The 15,000-nt window shown below is 44.1% G+C and overlaps 1 protein-coding gene across 1 annotated transcript in view; it reads left to right on the top strand.

Annotated features, from left to right (window-relative positions):
* Window positions 1-15,000, top strand: part of LOC119579972 (KH domain-containing, RNA-binding, signal transduction-associated protein 2-like) — a 34,366-nt gene that overhangs the window by 1,571 nt on the left and 17,795 nt on the right. The window contains exons 2-3 of the mRNA XM_037927816.1: window positions 8,923-9,039; window positions 9,448-9,594. Coding sequence (XP_037783744.1) covers window positions 8,923-9,039; window positions 9,448-9,594 — 264 coding nt within the window. The remainder of the gene's footprint in view (window positions 1-8,922; window positions 9,040-9,447; window positions 9,595-15,000) is intronic.

The raw sequence follows: 15,000 nt of genomic DNA, 5'->3' as shown, positions 1-15,000 counted from the left end.
CTTTGGTCTTAGGTACTGTAATTCAGAATTCCCTTTATAGTTTTGCCAGATTCAGGGCTATCTGTGTAATCGCTTCTACTCTCTTCTCGTATTTTCTCTCTTCCCTTTTTTCTCTTTTTGGGTTATACTCTCACCCCCCCCCCCAATTCTTTTACTGTTTTCCCTTTTTCTCTGTCTGTTTGCCTGTCTATCTGCCTCTCTCTCTCTCTCTCTCTCTCTCTCTCTCTCTCTCTCTCTCTCTCTCTCTCTCTCTCTCTCTCTCTCTCTCTCTCTCTCTCTCTCTCTATCTCTTATTTTCTCCCTCTCTTCCTCTCTCTCTCTCTCTCTCTTTTCTCTCTCTCTCATATTCTCTTCTGTAACCTCCAAAACACAACTAGCATTTAAATTACTTATAGTGTATTTAACCAGAGATCATGAAGTGTAATACTGTGTGTACTTGTTTCCGTGAGTGTGTTTGCTAAGTATGCGGTCACCATGTGTATGTTTGTGCGAATTTTCAAGTATAGCATGTAGTGAATACAAACGCAGTAACGTGCGCACAAAAGAAAGAAAGAAAGAAAACATCCACAATAAGAAATTTAAGTAAGATCTTCGACTTTGTCCGTCTCATAAGGAACTCTTGACAACTTCAAGGCGTCATGGTTTAATTTTATTTTTTATTGTGGCCGTTTGTCTTTTAATTTTAAGTGTTATGCATACTTCCATCCCATACCAAGAGACGACGTTACATATATCTGCTTCTGTTTAAATAATTGTTTATCTCTAACTAATCCTACGAAATAAAATAGATAAATAAATTGTCTCTGTAGGCGCAGATAACATCGAAAACGATAGGCTAAGTAAGGGGAGGGAGATAGGGGTGGGGGTGATGCAAAGAGGCCTAACCTACGTAACTTGGTTAGAAAAAAGTAGCGTAGTGTTAGATTAAGGGAAGCGAGAGATTATATTCGTGGGCTCATGGATCTACTCTCGTAATGCAGTGTGAATTTACCTTACTCTTGTTTTTTGTTTGTTTGTTTGTAGGTTCGATTACCTGTTTTTTGAGGTGTCGGTTGGAATGTGTTGTGGTGTGTGTGCGTGTTTGTGTGTTTGTTTGTTTGTGTGTGTGTTCGTGTGTGTGTGTGTGTGTGTGTGTGTGTGTGTGTGTGTGTTCAGCCTATATGGTTGTCAATCTCTATCTCTATCTCGTTCTATCTCTCTCTCTCTCTCTCTCTCTCTCTCTCTCTCTCTCTCTCTCTCTCTCTCTCTCTCTCTCTCTCTCTCTCTCTCCTCAAGGAGCACTAACACGAAAAGAAAGGAAGGCTTAAGTAAAGGAAGGCTTAGGCAGGGAAGGGGGGTGGGGGTGAGGGGAAGGGGTAGGAGAGGGGGAAGAAGGAAGGGGAGGGGGAGGGGGGGGAAGGGAGAGGTTAAGATGGATAAGATGGCGGAAACTAAGCGGATTTACAGTGTACTTGAACCTCTGTTTATCCCTCTCTTCTTTGCCTTCTCTCCTCTCTCCTCTCTTCTTTGCCTTCTCTTCTCTCTGTTCTGTCCTCTCTCATCTCTCCTCTTCCTTCTCTCCTTTCTATTCTGTCATCTTCCCTTTCTCCTCTCTCCCTTTCCTTATCTCCTCTTTCCCCTCTCCACCTTCTCCTCTCTCCACCTTCTCCTCTCTTCCCGCTCTTCTCCCCTCTTCTCTCTCTTATCCCCTCTCCTTTCTCCTCTCCCTTCCCTCCTCCCCCCTCTTTCATCTCCCCTTTTCCCTCTCTTATTCTCTCTCCTTTCTCCTTTCCCCTCTTCCATCTCCTCTCTTCCCTCTCTTATTCCCTCTCCTTTCTCCTCTCCCTTCCCTCCTCTTCCCTCTTTCATCTCCCTTTTCCCCTCTCTTCCTGGCCCCTTGCAAGCTCACGGGAAACCAGATCCTACAGGCTTCCTTCTTTCCCCCCCCCTCCTCCTCCTCCTCCATATTCTTCTTCTTTCTCCACTTTTTTTCCATTGTCTTTCTCCTCTCTTCTTTCTCTTTCGTATCTTTGAATCTTTTCTCTCACGTCTCTCCTTTCTCCTACTTCCTCTACCGACATTTTCTCTTCTGTCTCTTCTCGTTTCGTCGTCTTCCTCTCCCCTCCTCTCCTCTCTTCACGTTCTCTTTATATCCCCTTTTTTCTCACTACTCTCCTCCTCTCTTTCTCACTCACTCCTTTCCTCTCTTTCTTTTTCTCTATTTATCTCCTCTCTATCTCTCACTCTCTCCCCTCCTTCCTTCCACCCTATTTAAACCTCATTCTCTCCTCTTTCTTCCTTCTCCCCCTCTCCTTCCATCTCCCTCTGCCCCCCCCCTATCCCTCTCCTCCTCCCTCTCCATCCCTCTCCTTTAACCGCCCCCCCCCCCTTCCTCAATCCCTCTCTCCCCTCTCATCCTCCTCTCATCATCATCATCTTTCTTTGATCTTACTTTCCCCATCCTCGTATAACAAGCTATTTATTCTTTCTTTTTTATCTCCCTTTTTGAGGGCGGGGGGAGGGGGTAGAATGGGGTTGGGGAGTCGGGTTGACTTTGGGGGGGGGGATAGTTCAGATTAATAAGGGTAGGATAGATACGTAGATAGGAAGATAAATGGATAGGTAGACGGATGGATGCAGTGATATATAAGAATATAGATATATATAAATATATAACTACATACATACATAAATACATACATATATACATACATACATACATACATACATACATACATACATACATACATACATACATACATACATACATACATACATACATACATACATACATAGAGAGAGAGAGAGGGAGAGAGAGGTGGAGAGAGAGAGGGGGGAAGAGAGAGAGACACAGAGAGAAAGAGAGAGAGACACAGAGAGAAAGAGAGAGAGAGAGAGAGAGAGAGAAACAAGGCCACAAACATAATTTGCCAGTTTACTTAAACAGATCGACGAACAGTTTTATACATGTTATTTACACACCACTTTCGTTCATAAACAGACACAATAAAACAGAAGGGAGACAAAACACTTTCCACACACAAACAAACAAATGAACACAGCCTTGCACACAATTCTCCACATGAGCAAACAAACAAAAAACACAACCACACACACAAACAAATAAACACACTTTCGCACACTTTCCTCCACCTGAACAAACACAAAAACACAGCATATAACATTAACCAGTATGTATACAAATGAATATGTACGTATACATGTATACATGCATACATACATACACAAACAATTATATATACATATGTGTGTATGTGTGTATATATATATATATATGTATATATATATATATATATATATATATATATATATATATATATATATATGTGTGTGTGTGTGTGTGTGTGTGTGTGTGTGTGTGTGTGTGTGTGTGTGTGTGTGTGTGTGTGTGTGTGTGTGTGTGTGTGTGTGTGTGTGTGTGTGTGTATATATATATATATATATATTATTTATATATATTATATATATATATATATATATGTATGTATGTTTTATGTATGTATGTATGCATTTTACAGATCTATTTTTTATACATATACAAATCAAACAGACCATGTGCGTCGTGAAAAGAAAGGATGAAAAAAGAGAATATAGAGAAACAAGAAAAATCAAAACAAAACACACACGCGATGAAGCAGATGGCCGCCATAATTTACGACTTTCATTTAATAACCTGCTACACCCCTCCCCCCCATGCCCTCCCCCCCTCCGTACCCCCAGATCTCTCTCTCTCTCTATCTCTCTATCTATCTATCTATCTATCTATCTCTTTCTCTCTCTCTCTCTCTCTCTCTCTCTCTCTCTCTCTCTCTCTCTCTCTCTCTACCTCTATCTATCTATCTATCTATCTATCTCTTACTCTCTCTCTCTCTCTCTCTCTCTCTCTCTCTCTCTCTCTCTCTCTCTCTCTCTCTCCCTCTCTCTCTCTTTCTCTCTCTCTCTCTCTCTCACCCTACTTATCTTCTCATTTGTTTCTCCTCGCTATATTCTACACAGACAAAAAAACAAATTTTGAAAAAATAGTTAAAGAAACAGAAGCAATTAGAGAGAATGTTAATAGCACATTAATTACCATCATTTTATTTTCCGGATGATCTGAGTGATAACAGTCAGTGTCTACCTCATTAAGCGTGCTTATTAAATGCCATCATTAGGGATCCGATATATTTCAATGGTAATATGAAATATACATTATATTATTGTAATTGTCATCATTATTATGTGTGTGAATATTATATGTAAATGTGTGTGTGTGTGTGTGTGTGTGTGTGTGTGTGTGTGTGTGTGTGTGTGTGTGTGTGTGTGTGTGTGTGTGTGTGTGTGTGTGTGTGTGTGCAACGATTAAAAGGGAGAGCCAGCGTTGGATTCCCTTGTGCCCACTTTTGTACGTCCATCCATGTGCGTGTGTGTGTGCGTGTGTGATCTAGCCCGTGTGCATGTACGTATGTGCGTGTCTACGTGCCATCTCCCAGCCCATCCAAATAACTCAAGATTCATAAATATCACCTTTTACTATCAAACTTTCCCTTTTCCTCCGATTTTTTCACAAAGCTTCCATTTAATTACTCCGCCTGTAGACGCTCTAATTAAAGATTCGCCCGCGTTCTTTCGCCTTCACTACACTTAATTAGCACGATTCTTAAGTTTCCCCTTCAACCGAGGGAACACACTGACCCTTTGAGTCGCATAGAAAACGGATTTAGTTTTTTTTCTCTCGTCTCTTTTTTTCTAGGTCTGTTTAAATTTGGTTGCTTCCTACTTTTTATATATTTGTTTACAGGGTCGAGAGGAATTCCATATTGATTTATTATAAATTCTTTATAGTCTTAGTAACTGCATCATCGTTATTATTATCATTTATATCATCATCGTCATAATCATCGATCACCGTTATGTCATCAAAGTCAAGAGAACAACAATGATAATATAATAATAATAATAATAATAATAATAATAATAATAATAATATTGATAATAATAATAATAATAATAATAATAATGATGATGATGATGATGATGATGATAATAATAATAATAATGATAATAATATACAGTTAAAAGAGTTCACAGATACCAAAGAGGTCATAGAAATCACGAGGTTGTAAGATCAAGAAGGGCAATAAAACACATAAATCTCTAAGGTCAAAGAGAAAACACAAAGGTCAAGAAAAGTCGCCGAAATTAAAAGGTTCAAGGGAAACCGGGTGGATCAAACGATGTCAAAAGAAAATCATGAAGATCAAAAAGGTCAGCCGAGATCTAACCCCAAGAGGTCAAACGAAGTCACGTTAATCCCAAAGATCAAACGAGGTCACATAAATCTCAAAGATCAAACGGCGTCTCGTTAATCCCAAAGATCAAACGAGGTCACATAAATCTCAAAGATCAAACGGCGTCTCGTTAATCCCAAAGATCAAAGGAAGTCACAAAAATCTCAAAGGTCAAACGAGTTCAAGAATAAAAAATAAATCGTAAAGGTCAAGCGAGGTCACCGCCGCGTGTCATAACGAAGACTCAAAAGGTCAGGAAGAAGTCTCACGTGGCGGGCCTTTTGAAACTCGGTCGATGGCAGGCGGAGCCAATTCCATCCGAGAATCTGACGCAATGTTGCATGCAAGTTCTTGTGCTTTGCTCTCACCTTCACTGCTGCTCTCCGCTGCTTGCAATCCTTCTCTCTCTCTCTCTCTCTCTCTCTCTCTCTCTCTCTCTCTCTCTCTCTCTCTCTCTCTCTCTCTCTCTCTCTCTCTCTCTCTCTCACACATACACACACACACACACCTCTCTCTCTCTCTCTCTCTCTCTCTCTCTCTCTCTCTCTCTCTCTCTCTCTTTCTCTCTCTCTTCTCTCCACACACCACACACACACACAACACACCACACACACACACACACACAAACACTCTCTCTCTCTCTCTCTCTCTCTCTCTCTCTCTCTCTCTCCTCTCTCTCTTTCTCTCTCTCTCTTCATCTAGCTATCTATCTACCTATTTTTATGTGTATCTATCTATCTTAGTCTCTTTGGTGTTGTCCCATTTTTGCTCACCTCTCTTCGTCTCTCTACCTAAGTTTTCCATTTTTTCTATTTCTTTCTCTACGCTCTTTTCGCCTTTTCTCTCTTTTTTAATCTCCTTGCTCGATTTTTTTTCAATCTGTTCTCCATTTTCCTTTGTGTCTCTTTAGATACCAACATTTTTTTCTCCTTCAATTTCTGTTTGCAATTTCTCGTTTTCTTCTCAGCTAAAAAAAAAGAAAAAAGAATCAGGCAAAAAATTATAATTCCTATTTTCTTCTTAGAAAAAATAAATAAATAAATAAATAAATAAATAAATAGATAATTATAAAATAATAATAAACAAATAAAAATCAAATTCCTATTTTCTCCGCAGCTAAAAAAATATCATATCCTCGTTTTCTTCTAAGATAAAAAATAAATCAAATTTCCTTTTTCTTCCGCCAAGCCCCCCCCCTCCCGTCTCTCCAGTGGCCATTCTAAGGTGTTTCTCTTGGACAGACTAAGGGAGGAGGAGTGTGCCCGTGGGTTCACCATGGCATTCTCTGGCCGATTCACAGAACTCGACAACCTGAAGGACCCAGTTGCTCTGTGGGAGTTCTTCAAGCGCATAATACTCGCAGCAGCTCAGGAGTCCATTGGCGTACGCCCGAGGGCAAGGCAGCATTCCATCTCCCTGGAGACATTAAAGGCCACTGAAGCGTGTCGCATGGCTCGGCTGAATGGGAATCAAGTCTTGCGTCGTTCCATGGTGCGTAGGGCTCGGACACTGCTGAGAAGGGAAAAGGAACAGTTCATCAGGAATCTTGCTGAGGAGGTTGAAGGCCATTTCTTGGTAAATGACCTTCGCCCTGCCTACCTAGCCCTGAGAAAACTGAACCCTAAGCCCTCCTCACAGATGACTGCAGTCCGATCAGCGGATGGACGGATCATCTCAGATCATGTTGGGGTTCCTGAACTTTGGGCTGAGTATTTTGAACAGTTGTACCAGGTAGACCCTCCAACAGTTACCTTGGATGCAAGCGATGTCACAATACCTGTGCCGGACCCACCCATCAGCGAGGAACCTCCTACCCTAACGGAGGTTAGGATGGCGATTTCCAAGCTGAAAAGTGGAAAGCTGCAGGCATATGTGATATCCCTGCTGAACTGCTAAAGGCTGGGGGTGAACCTATGGCTCGGGGCCTGCATACAGTCCTGACTGCCATCTGGCAGTCTCGAACCATTCCCCCTGACCTGCTGAGGGGTGTGGTGATCCCTCTCTGGAAGGGGAAAGGGAATCGTTGGGATTGAGCAACGACCGTGGCATTACACTGCTCAGCATACCAGGCAAAGTTCTCGCCCACATTCTTCTGAAACGGATCTGCAACCACCTTCTGAGGCATCAGAGACCAGAGCAGTCTGGATTTACTCCTGGCAAGTCCACAATAGACCGAATACTAGCGCTTCGAGTAATTGTGGAACGCCATTGTGAGTTTGGTCGTGGGTTGCCTGCAACCTCCATCGACCTCAAGAAGACGTTTGATTCGGTGCATCGGGAATCGCTATGGGAGATCCTGAGACTCAGGGGAATTCCGACGCAGATTATTAGCCTAATAGCAAGCCTTTATACTGGTACTGAAAGTGCTGTAAAGTGTGGTGGTCTGTCGAACTTGTTCCCTGTTAATTCAGGGGTGAGGCAAGGCTGTGTCCTTGCACCAACACTTTTCAACACCTGCATGGACTGGATAATGGGCAGAGCTACTGGTCAAAGTCATTGTGGAGCAACACTAGGCAATATCAAGGTCTCAGACCTTGACTTTGCCGACGATGTTGCTATCCTATCCGAGTCCATGGAGTCACTGGTGGTGGCTCTTGATGCATTTAGCAATGAGGCGAAGCCCTTAGGCCTACAGGTCTCCTGGACCAAGACCAAGATTCAGGACTTTGGGGTCCTGATAGGGGAATCCGTTCAGTCGATCCATGCTTGCGGCGAGGATGTTGAAGTTACAAAGAGTTTTACATACCTTGGTAGTGTAGTCCATATCTCTGGGCTGTCAGACCAAGAAGTCAGTAGACGGATTGGTCTGGCAACAGGAACTAGATCAACAAGAGCATTTGGAGATGTCGGTACCTATGCAGAAGGACCAAGTTACATGTCTTCAAGGCCTTGATACTGCCAGTTTTGCTCTATGGAAGCGAAACCTGGACGCTATCCAGTGTCTTGGAGTCTCATGTTGAGGCCTTTTGTAACAAGTCCCTTCCCGGATCATGGGGTACAGTTGGCAGGACCATGTGTCCAACCAACGGTTACACCGTGAGACTGGCATGGGACCTGTTACTTGCATAATCCAGGATCGCCAACTCAGGCTATATGGCCACCTAGGTCGCCTCACTATGGACGACCCTGCCCATCAGGTTGTCTCTCTGCGAGACAACCCTTGATGGAGGAGGCCTGTGGGACGACCCAGGAGGTCATGGCTTGGGCCATGAGACCTGTCGTGAGGAATTAGAGATGGGCTGTGGGCCTGCCTGGAGACTCGCCTCGAAGGATCCTCGTGGTTGGAAGCGAAGGGTGGATGCGGCCATGCGTCCCCGTCGGCGTTAGCCCCCTTGATGATAACGATGATGATGAAGCCTCCCCCACAAAAAAAAGAAAGAAGCCAATTCCTGTTTTCTTCCCAAACGTAAACATCATCAAATTCCCGTTTTCTTGGCAAACATAAACATCACCAAATTCCCGTTTTCTTCGCAGTCTTAAGCATCACCAACTTCTCGTTTTCTTCTCATTCCTAAACATCACCAAATTCGCGTTTTCTTCGCAGTCTTAAGCATCATCAACTTCTAGTTTTCTTCTCAGTCTTAAACATCACCAAACTTCCGTTTTCCTCCCAATCTTAAACATCACCAAACTTCCCGTTTTCTTCCAACAGTTCAATTTCGTGGGGAAACTACTCGGACCGAAAGGAAATTCTCTCAAGCGGTTGCAAGAGGAGACGATGACCAAGATGGCGATCCTTGGCAGGGGATCTATGAGAGATAAACAGAAGGTGAGGTATTTAAAAGAAGAAAAAAACTATGTTTATTTATTCATTCATACCCTATATACTTTTTTTTCTGTTATTTGTTTATTCATCCATTCATTCATTATATATATATATTATATATATTATATATATATATATATATATATAATATACATATATATATATATATATATATATATTATATATATATATATATATATATATATATACATTATATATATATATATACATATACATACATATATATATACACACACTATTTTTTTCTGGTGTTGTGGACTAAAATCGTAATAATATTAATGATAGCGATGATTCGATAATTGGAGGAATATTGATAACGAAGATAATTTGTGTGATAGCCCCCCCCTCCTTAACCATGACCTCTCCTGACCTACCTTCCTTGACCTTCAGGAGGAGGAGCTTCGCGTATCGGGTGACCCCAAGTTCAGCCACCTGAGCGATGACCTACACGTCGAGGTGACCGCCGTTGCCCCGCCCGCAGAAGCCCACGCCCGCATCGCCTACGCCCTCACGGAGATTCGCAGATACCTTGTGCCGGTAGGGTGGAGTGGGGGGGGGGGGGGGGGGGGTGATTGGGCTTGGGGTGTTTTGGTGTGAGGGAAGGAGGGTGATGGGGGTGTGATGGGGGAGATGTGGGGAGGGGGTGATGTGTGGGTGTGGTGTTTAGTACAAGGGAAGGGTGGTGATGGGGGGGTGTCGATGGGTGGAGTATGGTGGTGATGGTGATAGGTGAGTGTGTGGTGTTTGGGAAGGGGAGGTAATGGGAGGGGGGGGGGGCTGTGGTGTGGGTGTGGGGAAAGGGTGATGGGGTGTGTGGGTGTGGTGTTTGGTTGAAGGGAGGTCATGGGGGGGGTGTAGGTGTGGTGATGGGTGTGTAGTTAGGGAAGTGGTGATGGGTGGTGATGTGTGGTGGTTAGAGCGGCGAGGAGTGATTTTTGTTAGTGGCGAGAAAATGTGGTAAAAAAAAAAAAATAAAAAGGGTGATTGGGATAATGTGATAAACCACGATAATGGCTTGAAAGGTGATGAAGAATGGTGAAAAGTGGTGACAGAAAGAAAAGGGTAACGATAGGTCGTAAATAGTGATGAAAAGTAATGACCAGATAATGTAGAATAGCATGATGTGATGAAGAGTGATGATAACGATAAGGTATTATGGAAGAAAGTGATGACGTGCATTGAGGGGCTGTGAAGAGAGAAAGAGAGAGAGAGAGGAGAGAGGGGAAGGGGAGAGAGAGAGAGAGAGAGAGAGAGAGAGAGAGAGAGAGAGAGAGAGAGAGAGAGAGAGAGAGAGAGGAAGAGGTGGAGGGATGGATAGAGGGAAGGAGAGAGAGAAAAAGAGGAGAGAGAGAGAGAGGAGAGGAGATGAGGAGAAGAGAGAGAGAGAGGAGAGAGAAGAAGAGAAAAGGAACAAAGAGAGAAAGATAGGGAGGGAAAAAAAGAAAGGGAAAAAAAAAAAGAATTATAAATCAGACTGATTAAGTAAAAGAGAGAGAGAGAGAGAGAGAGAGAGAGAGAAGAGAGAACAAAAAGAGAAAGATAGGGAGGGAAAAAAAGAAAGAGAAAAAAAAAGAATTATAAATCAGACTGATTAAAAAAAAGAGAGAGAGAGAGAGAGAGAGAGAGAGAGAGAGAGAGGAGAGAGAGAGAGAGAGGAGAGAGAGAGAGAGAGAGAAGAGCAAAGAGCGTGCGCAAGGATAGCAGAATCGCCAAAAAGGATTCGAGAACTCATTAAGATCGGAGTGAAAGGATTAGTTAGCGTGAGGGTTAAGAGGAGTAACAGGGAATGGATTATAGGATTCACAGTCGCGAGAACTGAGAGCGGAGGTGGTTGAGCGTTGTGCATTTTGAGGGTGTCTGAGGGAGGGAGGGCGAGGTGGAGGGCGAGATGGAGGGCTGGGATCTGGGGGGGGGGGGGTGGGGGAAGATGGGGAAAGGGGAAAGGGGGGGAAGGGGGGGAAAAAAGGGGGGGAAAAAGGGGGAACCCCGGGGAGAGGGGGAAAAAAAGGAAGAGGGAAGGGGGGGGAAAAAGGGGAAAAAAAGGGAGAGGGGGAAGGGAAAGGAAAAAAAAAGGGAGGGGGGGAACGGGAAAAAAATTTTGAAAAAAAAGGGGGGAAAAAAAAAAGGGGAGAAAAAAAAGTGGAAAAAAAAAAACGGGGGGAAAAAAAAAAAAGGGGGAAAAAAAAAGGGGGGGGGGTGGAAAAAAAAAAAAAAAGAAAGAAAAAAACAAAAAAAAGGGGAAAAAGGGGGGAAAAAAAGGAAAGAAAAAATAAGGGGGAAAGGGGGGAAAAAGGGGAGGGCGGGGGGAATGAAGGGGAAAAAGGAAAATTTAGAAAAAAAGGGGGAAAAACCCCCCCAAAAAAAAAAAGGGGGAAAAAGAAAGGAAAAAAAAAGAAAAAGGACCAAAAAAAAACTATGTTTATTTATCTTCATACCCTATATGTTTTTTTCTGTTTATTTGTTTATCATATTCAATTCATTCATATATATATATATATATATATATATATATATAGATATCTATCTTTTTATATATATATATTATATATATATATATATTCATAATTATACCATATATATCTATATATAATCTATATATTATATATATATATATATTATATATATCTATATATATACACTATATATATATATTACTATACATTATACATACATATATATCTACACACACTATTTTTTCTGGTGTTGTGGACAAAAATTCGTAATAAATTAATGATAGCGGATTGATTCGATAATTGGAGGAATATTGATACCGAAGATAATTGTGTGTAGCCCCCCCTCCTTAACCATGACTCTCCTGAACTACCTTCCTTGAACCTTCAGGAGGAGGAGCTGTCGCGAATTATCGGGTGACCCCAAGTCAGCACCTGGAGCGATGACCCTACACGTCGAGGTGGTTGACCGCCGTTGCCCCGCCCGCAGAGAAAGCCCACGCCCGCATCGCCCTACCGCCCCACGGAGCATTCGCAGCTTACCTTGGGCCGGTAGGGTGGAGAGTGGTGGGGGGGGGTGGTTGATTGGGGCGTGGGGTGGGGTGATTGGGCTTGGGGTGTTTGGTGGAGGGAAGGAGGGGGGATGGGGGTGTCGTGTGATGGGGGGAGATTGTGGGGAGGGGGGGAGGGGGTCGGTGTGATGTGTGTGGCTTTGTGGTGTTTAGTACAAGGAAGGGGGTGATGGGGGGGGTTGCGAATGGGACCTGGAGCTTATGGTTTGGTGATGGTATAGGTGAGTGTTGTTGGTATGTTTGGGGAAGCGGGAGGTAGATGGTAGGGGGGGGGTGGGGGTGGGGCCGTGGTTTGGGGGGGACTTGTTGTGGTGGGGGTTGTGGGGACAAGGGTGTGGGGTGGTGGGTGGGTGTTTGGTTTTTTGAAGGGAGAGGTCATGGTGGGGGGTTAGGTGTGCTAGGTGCGGTGGGGATGGGTGGTGTAGTTGAGTAGGGAAGTTGGTTGATGTGGATGGTGATGCTTGGTTGTTGAGCGGCGAGGAGTGATTTTTGTTAGTGGCGAGGAAAATGTGGTGGTTAAAAAAAAAAAAAAATAAAAACAAGGATCTGTGATTGGATACATGTGATAAACAAAGATAATGGCTTTGAAAGGTGAATGAGAATGGTGGAAAAGTGGTTTGACTGACCAGAAAGAAAAGGGTAACGATAGGTCGTTAAATAGTGATGAAAAGTAATGACCTGATAATGTAGAATAGCATGATGTGATGAAGAGTGATGATAACGATAAGTTATTATGGGAGAAAGTGATGACGTGCATTGAGGGGCTGTGAAGAGAGAGAGAGAGAGAGAGAGAGTGGAGGACGATCGGGAGAGAGGAGAGGAGAGAAGAGGGAGTGAGCCAGCAGGAGAGTGAGAAGAGAGAGATAGAGAGGACGAGAGCGACGACGACGAGAAGGTGAGATAGATGAAGGGAGAGATGAGATGCGACGACGGGAGTGTGGGGGAGAGGACGGATGGATGAGAAAGTGAGAACGCGATGATCGAGAGAGACGATGAGGAAGAGGGAAGAGGTAGGAAGGAGATGCGATAGACGGGAAGGAGGGAAAGAAATAGAGATAGAAATAGATAGATAGAAATATACATAGATAGACAGAAAAAGAGAGAGAGAGAGAGAGGAGAGCGAGAAGGCTTTTGATGAGAGAGAGAGAGAGAGCGTCATGTGAGAGCGAGCGTCACGAGCGGAGAGAGAGAAGAGAGAGAGGAGCGAAGGAGAGAGACGATTGAGAGGGAGAGAGAGGAGAGAGATGGAAGAGATAGATAGAGAGCGAGAGAGAAGAGGAGAGAGAGGAGGAGAGTGAGGAGAAGACAGATGGAGAGGAGAGCGAGACGAGAGAGGAGCTTGAGGAGAAGGAGAGGGAGGAGAGGAGAGAGACCGAGAACGAGAGGAGAGAGGGGAGGAGAGAAGAGAGAGGGAGGATTGCAGCCGAGAGAGAGATGAATGAGTCCTGAAGGAGACGAGAGAGATGGCCTGTGGAGAGAGAGAGAGATGAGAGAGAAGAGAGAGAGAGAGAGCACAACAGTTTTTTTTTTTCTTTTTATATTTTTTTTTTTTTTTGTTTTCGTGAGAGAGATAGGGAGGGGAAGGAAAAAAGGAAAGAAAAAAAAAAAGAAATATTATAAATTAAGACTGATTAAGTAAAAGAGAGAGATGAGGAGAGAGAGAAGAGAGGGGAGAGGAGAGGGAGAGAAGAGAGAGGAGGATGATGATCCTGAGAGGAGAGCGAGAGAGATCGGAAGAGACCCGAGAGAGAGCGGAGAGGACGGAGAGGAGAGTGATGGAGAGGATTTGGGAGCTAAGGGAGAGCGAGGATAAGACGACGAGGAGACGAGAGAGAGAGAGATGGAGAGATAGATTAGAGAGAGAGCGAGAGAGAAGAGATGAGAGAAGGAAGGGAAGCGGAAGGCAGAGAGGAGGAGGATGGAAGGGGGGAGGAGCGAAGGAGAAGAGGTGAGAGACGAGACGAGGAGGACCGATTGGAGATCAGATGGAGAGACTGGATTTGAGAGGACGACGAGAGATGGAGAGAGGAGAATGCGAGGATGGGAGAGAGGATCTAATCGGGAAGAGAAGACCGATGGAGAGAGAGAGAGAAGAGAGAGGCAAAAAGAGAGGAGATAGAGGAGGAAAAAAGGAAGAGAAAAAAAAAAAAGAAGTATAAATCAGGACTGATTAAGTAAAAGAGGAGAGGGAGAGAGGGGAGGAGATGAGGGGGGAGCGGACCGGAGAGACTGAGAGGAGGGGAGGAGTGACTACGACGGAGAGAGAACGAGATGAGAGAGAGAGAGAGACGACGAGTAACGAGAGAGAGCGAGAAGAGAGAGAGAGAGAGAGAAAGAGAGAACAAAAAGAGAAAGATAGGGAGGGAAAAAAGAAAGAAAAAAAAAAGAATTATAAATCAGACTGATTAAGTAAAAGAGAGAGAGAGAGAGAGAGAGAGGGTGGAGGAGATAGAGAGGAGATGAGAGAATTGGTCCGAGAGTGGCAGGACGGAGAGAAGAGAGACGAGAGAGAACGAGGAGGAGAGAAATCGCGAGAGTTGGAGGAGCTGGGGGACGAAGATGACGAGGAGAGAGAGAGAGAGCGAAGAGCCAGAGCAAAGAGAGTGCGCATGTGCGCAGCAAGGATAGTAGAATCGCCAAAAAGGATTCGAGAACTCATTAAGATCGGAGTGAAAGGGACTGTAGTTAGCGTGAGGGTTAAGAGGAGTAACAGGGAATGGATTATAGGATTCACAGTCGCGAGAACTGAGAACGGAGGTGGTTGAGCGTTGTGCATTTTGAGGGCGTCTGAGGGAGGGAGGGCGAGGTGGAGGGCTGGGATCTGAGGGGGGGGGGTGGAGGAAGATAGAGGGGGAAGAGGGAAAAGGTGAGAGGTAAAGATGGGGAAAGTGAGGATAGATTGGAAGAAGGAGTGGGGGGGG

The sequence above is a fragment of the Penaeus monodon genome, chromosome 13 (genome assembly GCF_015228065.2).
Source record: "Penaeus monodon isolate SGIC_2016 chromosome 13, NSTDA_Pmon_1, whole genome shotgun sequence".
NCBI classification, from domain to species: Eukaryota; Metazoa; Arthropoda; class Malacostraca; order Decapoda; family Penaeidae; genus Penaeus; species Penaeus monodon.
The sequence above is the reverse complement of the archived record's forward strand: the minus strand, read 5'-3'. Positions and strand labels throughout refer to the sequence as shown.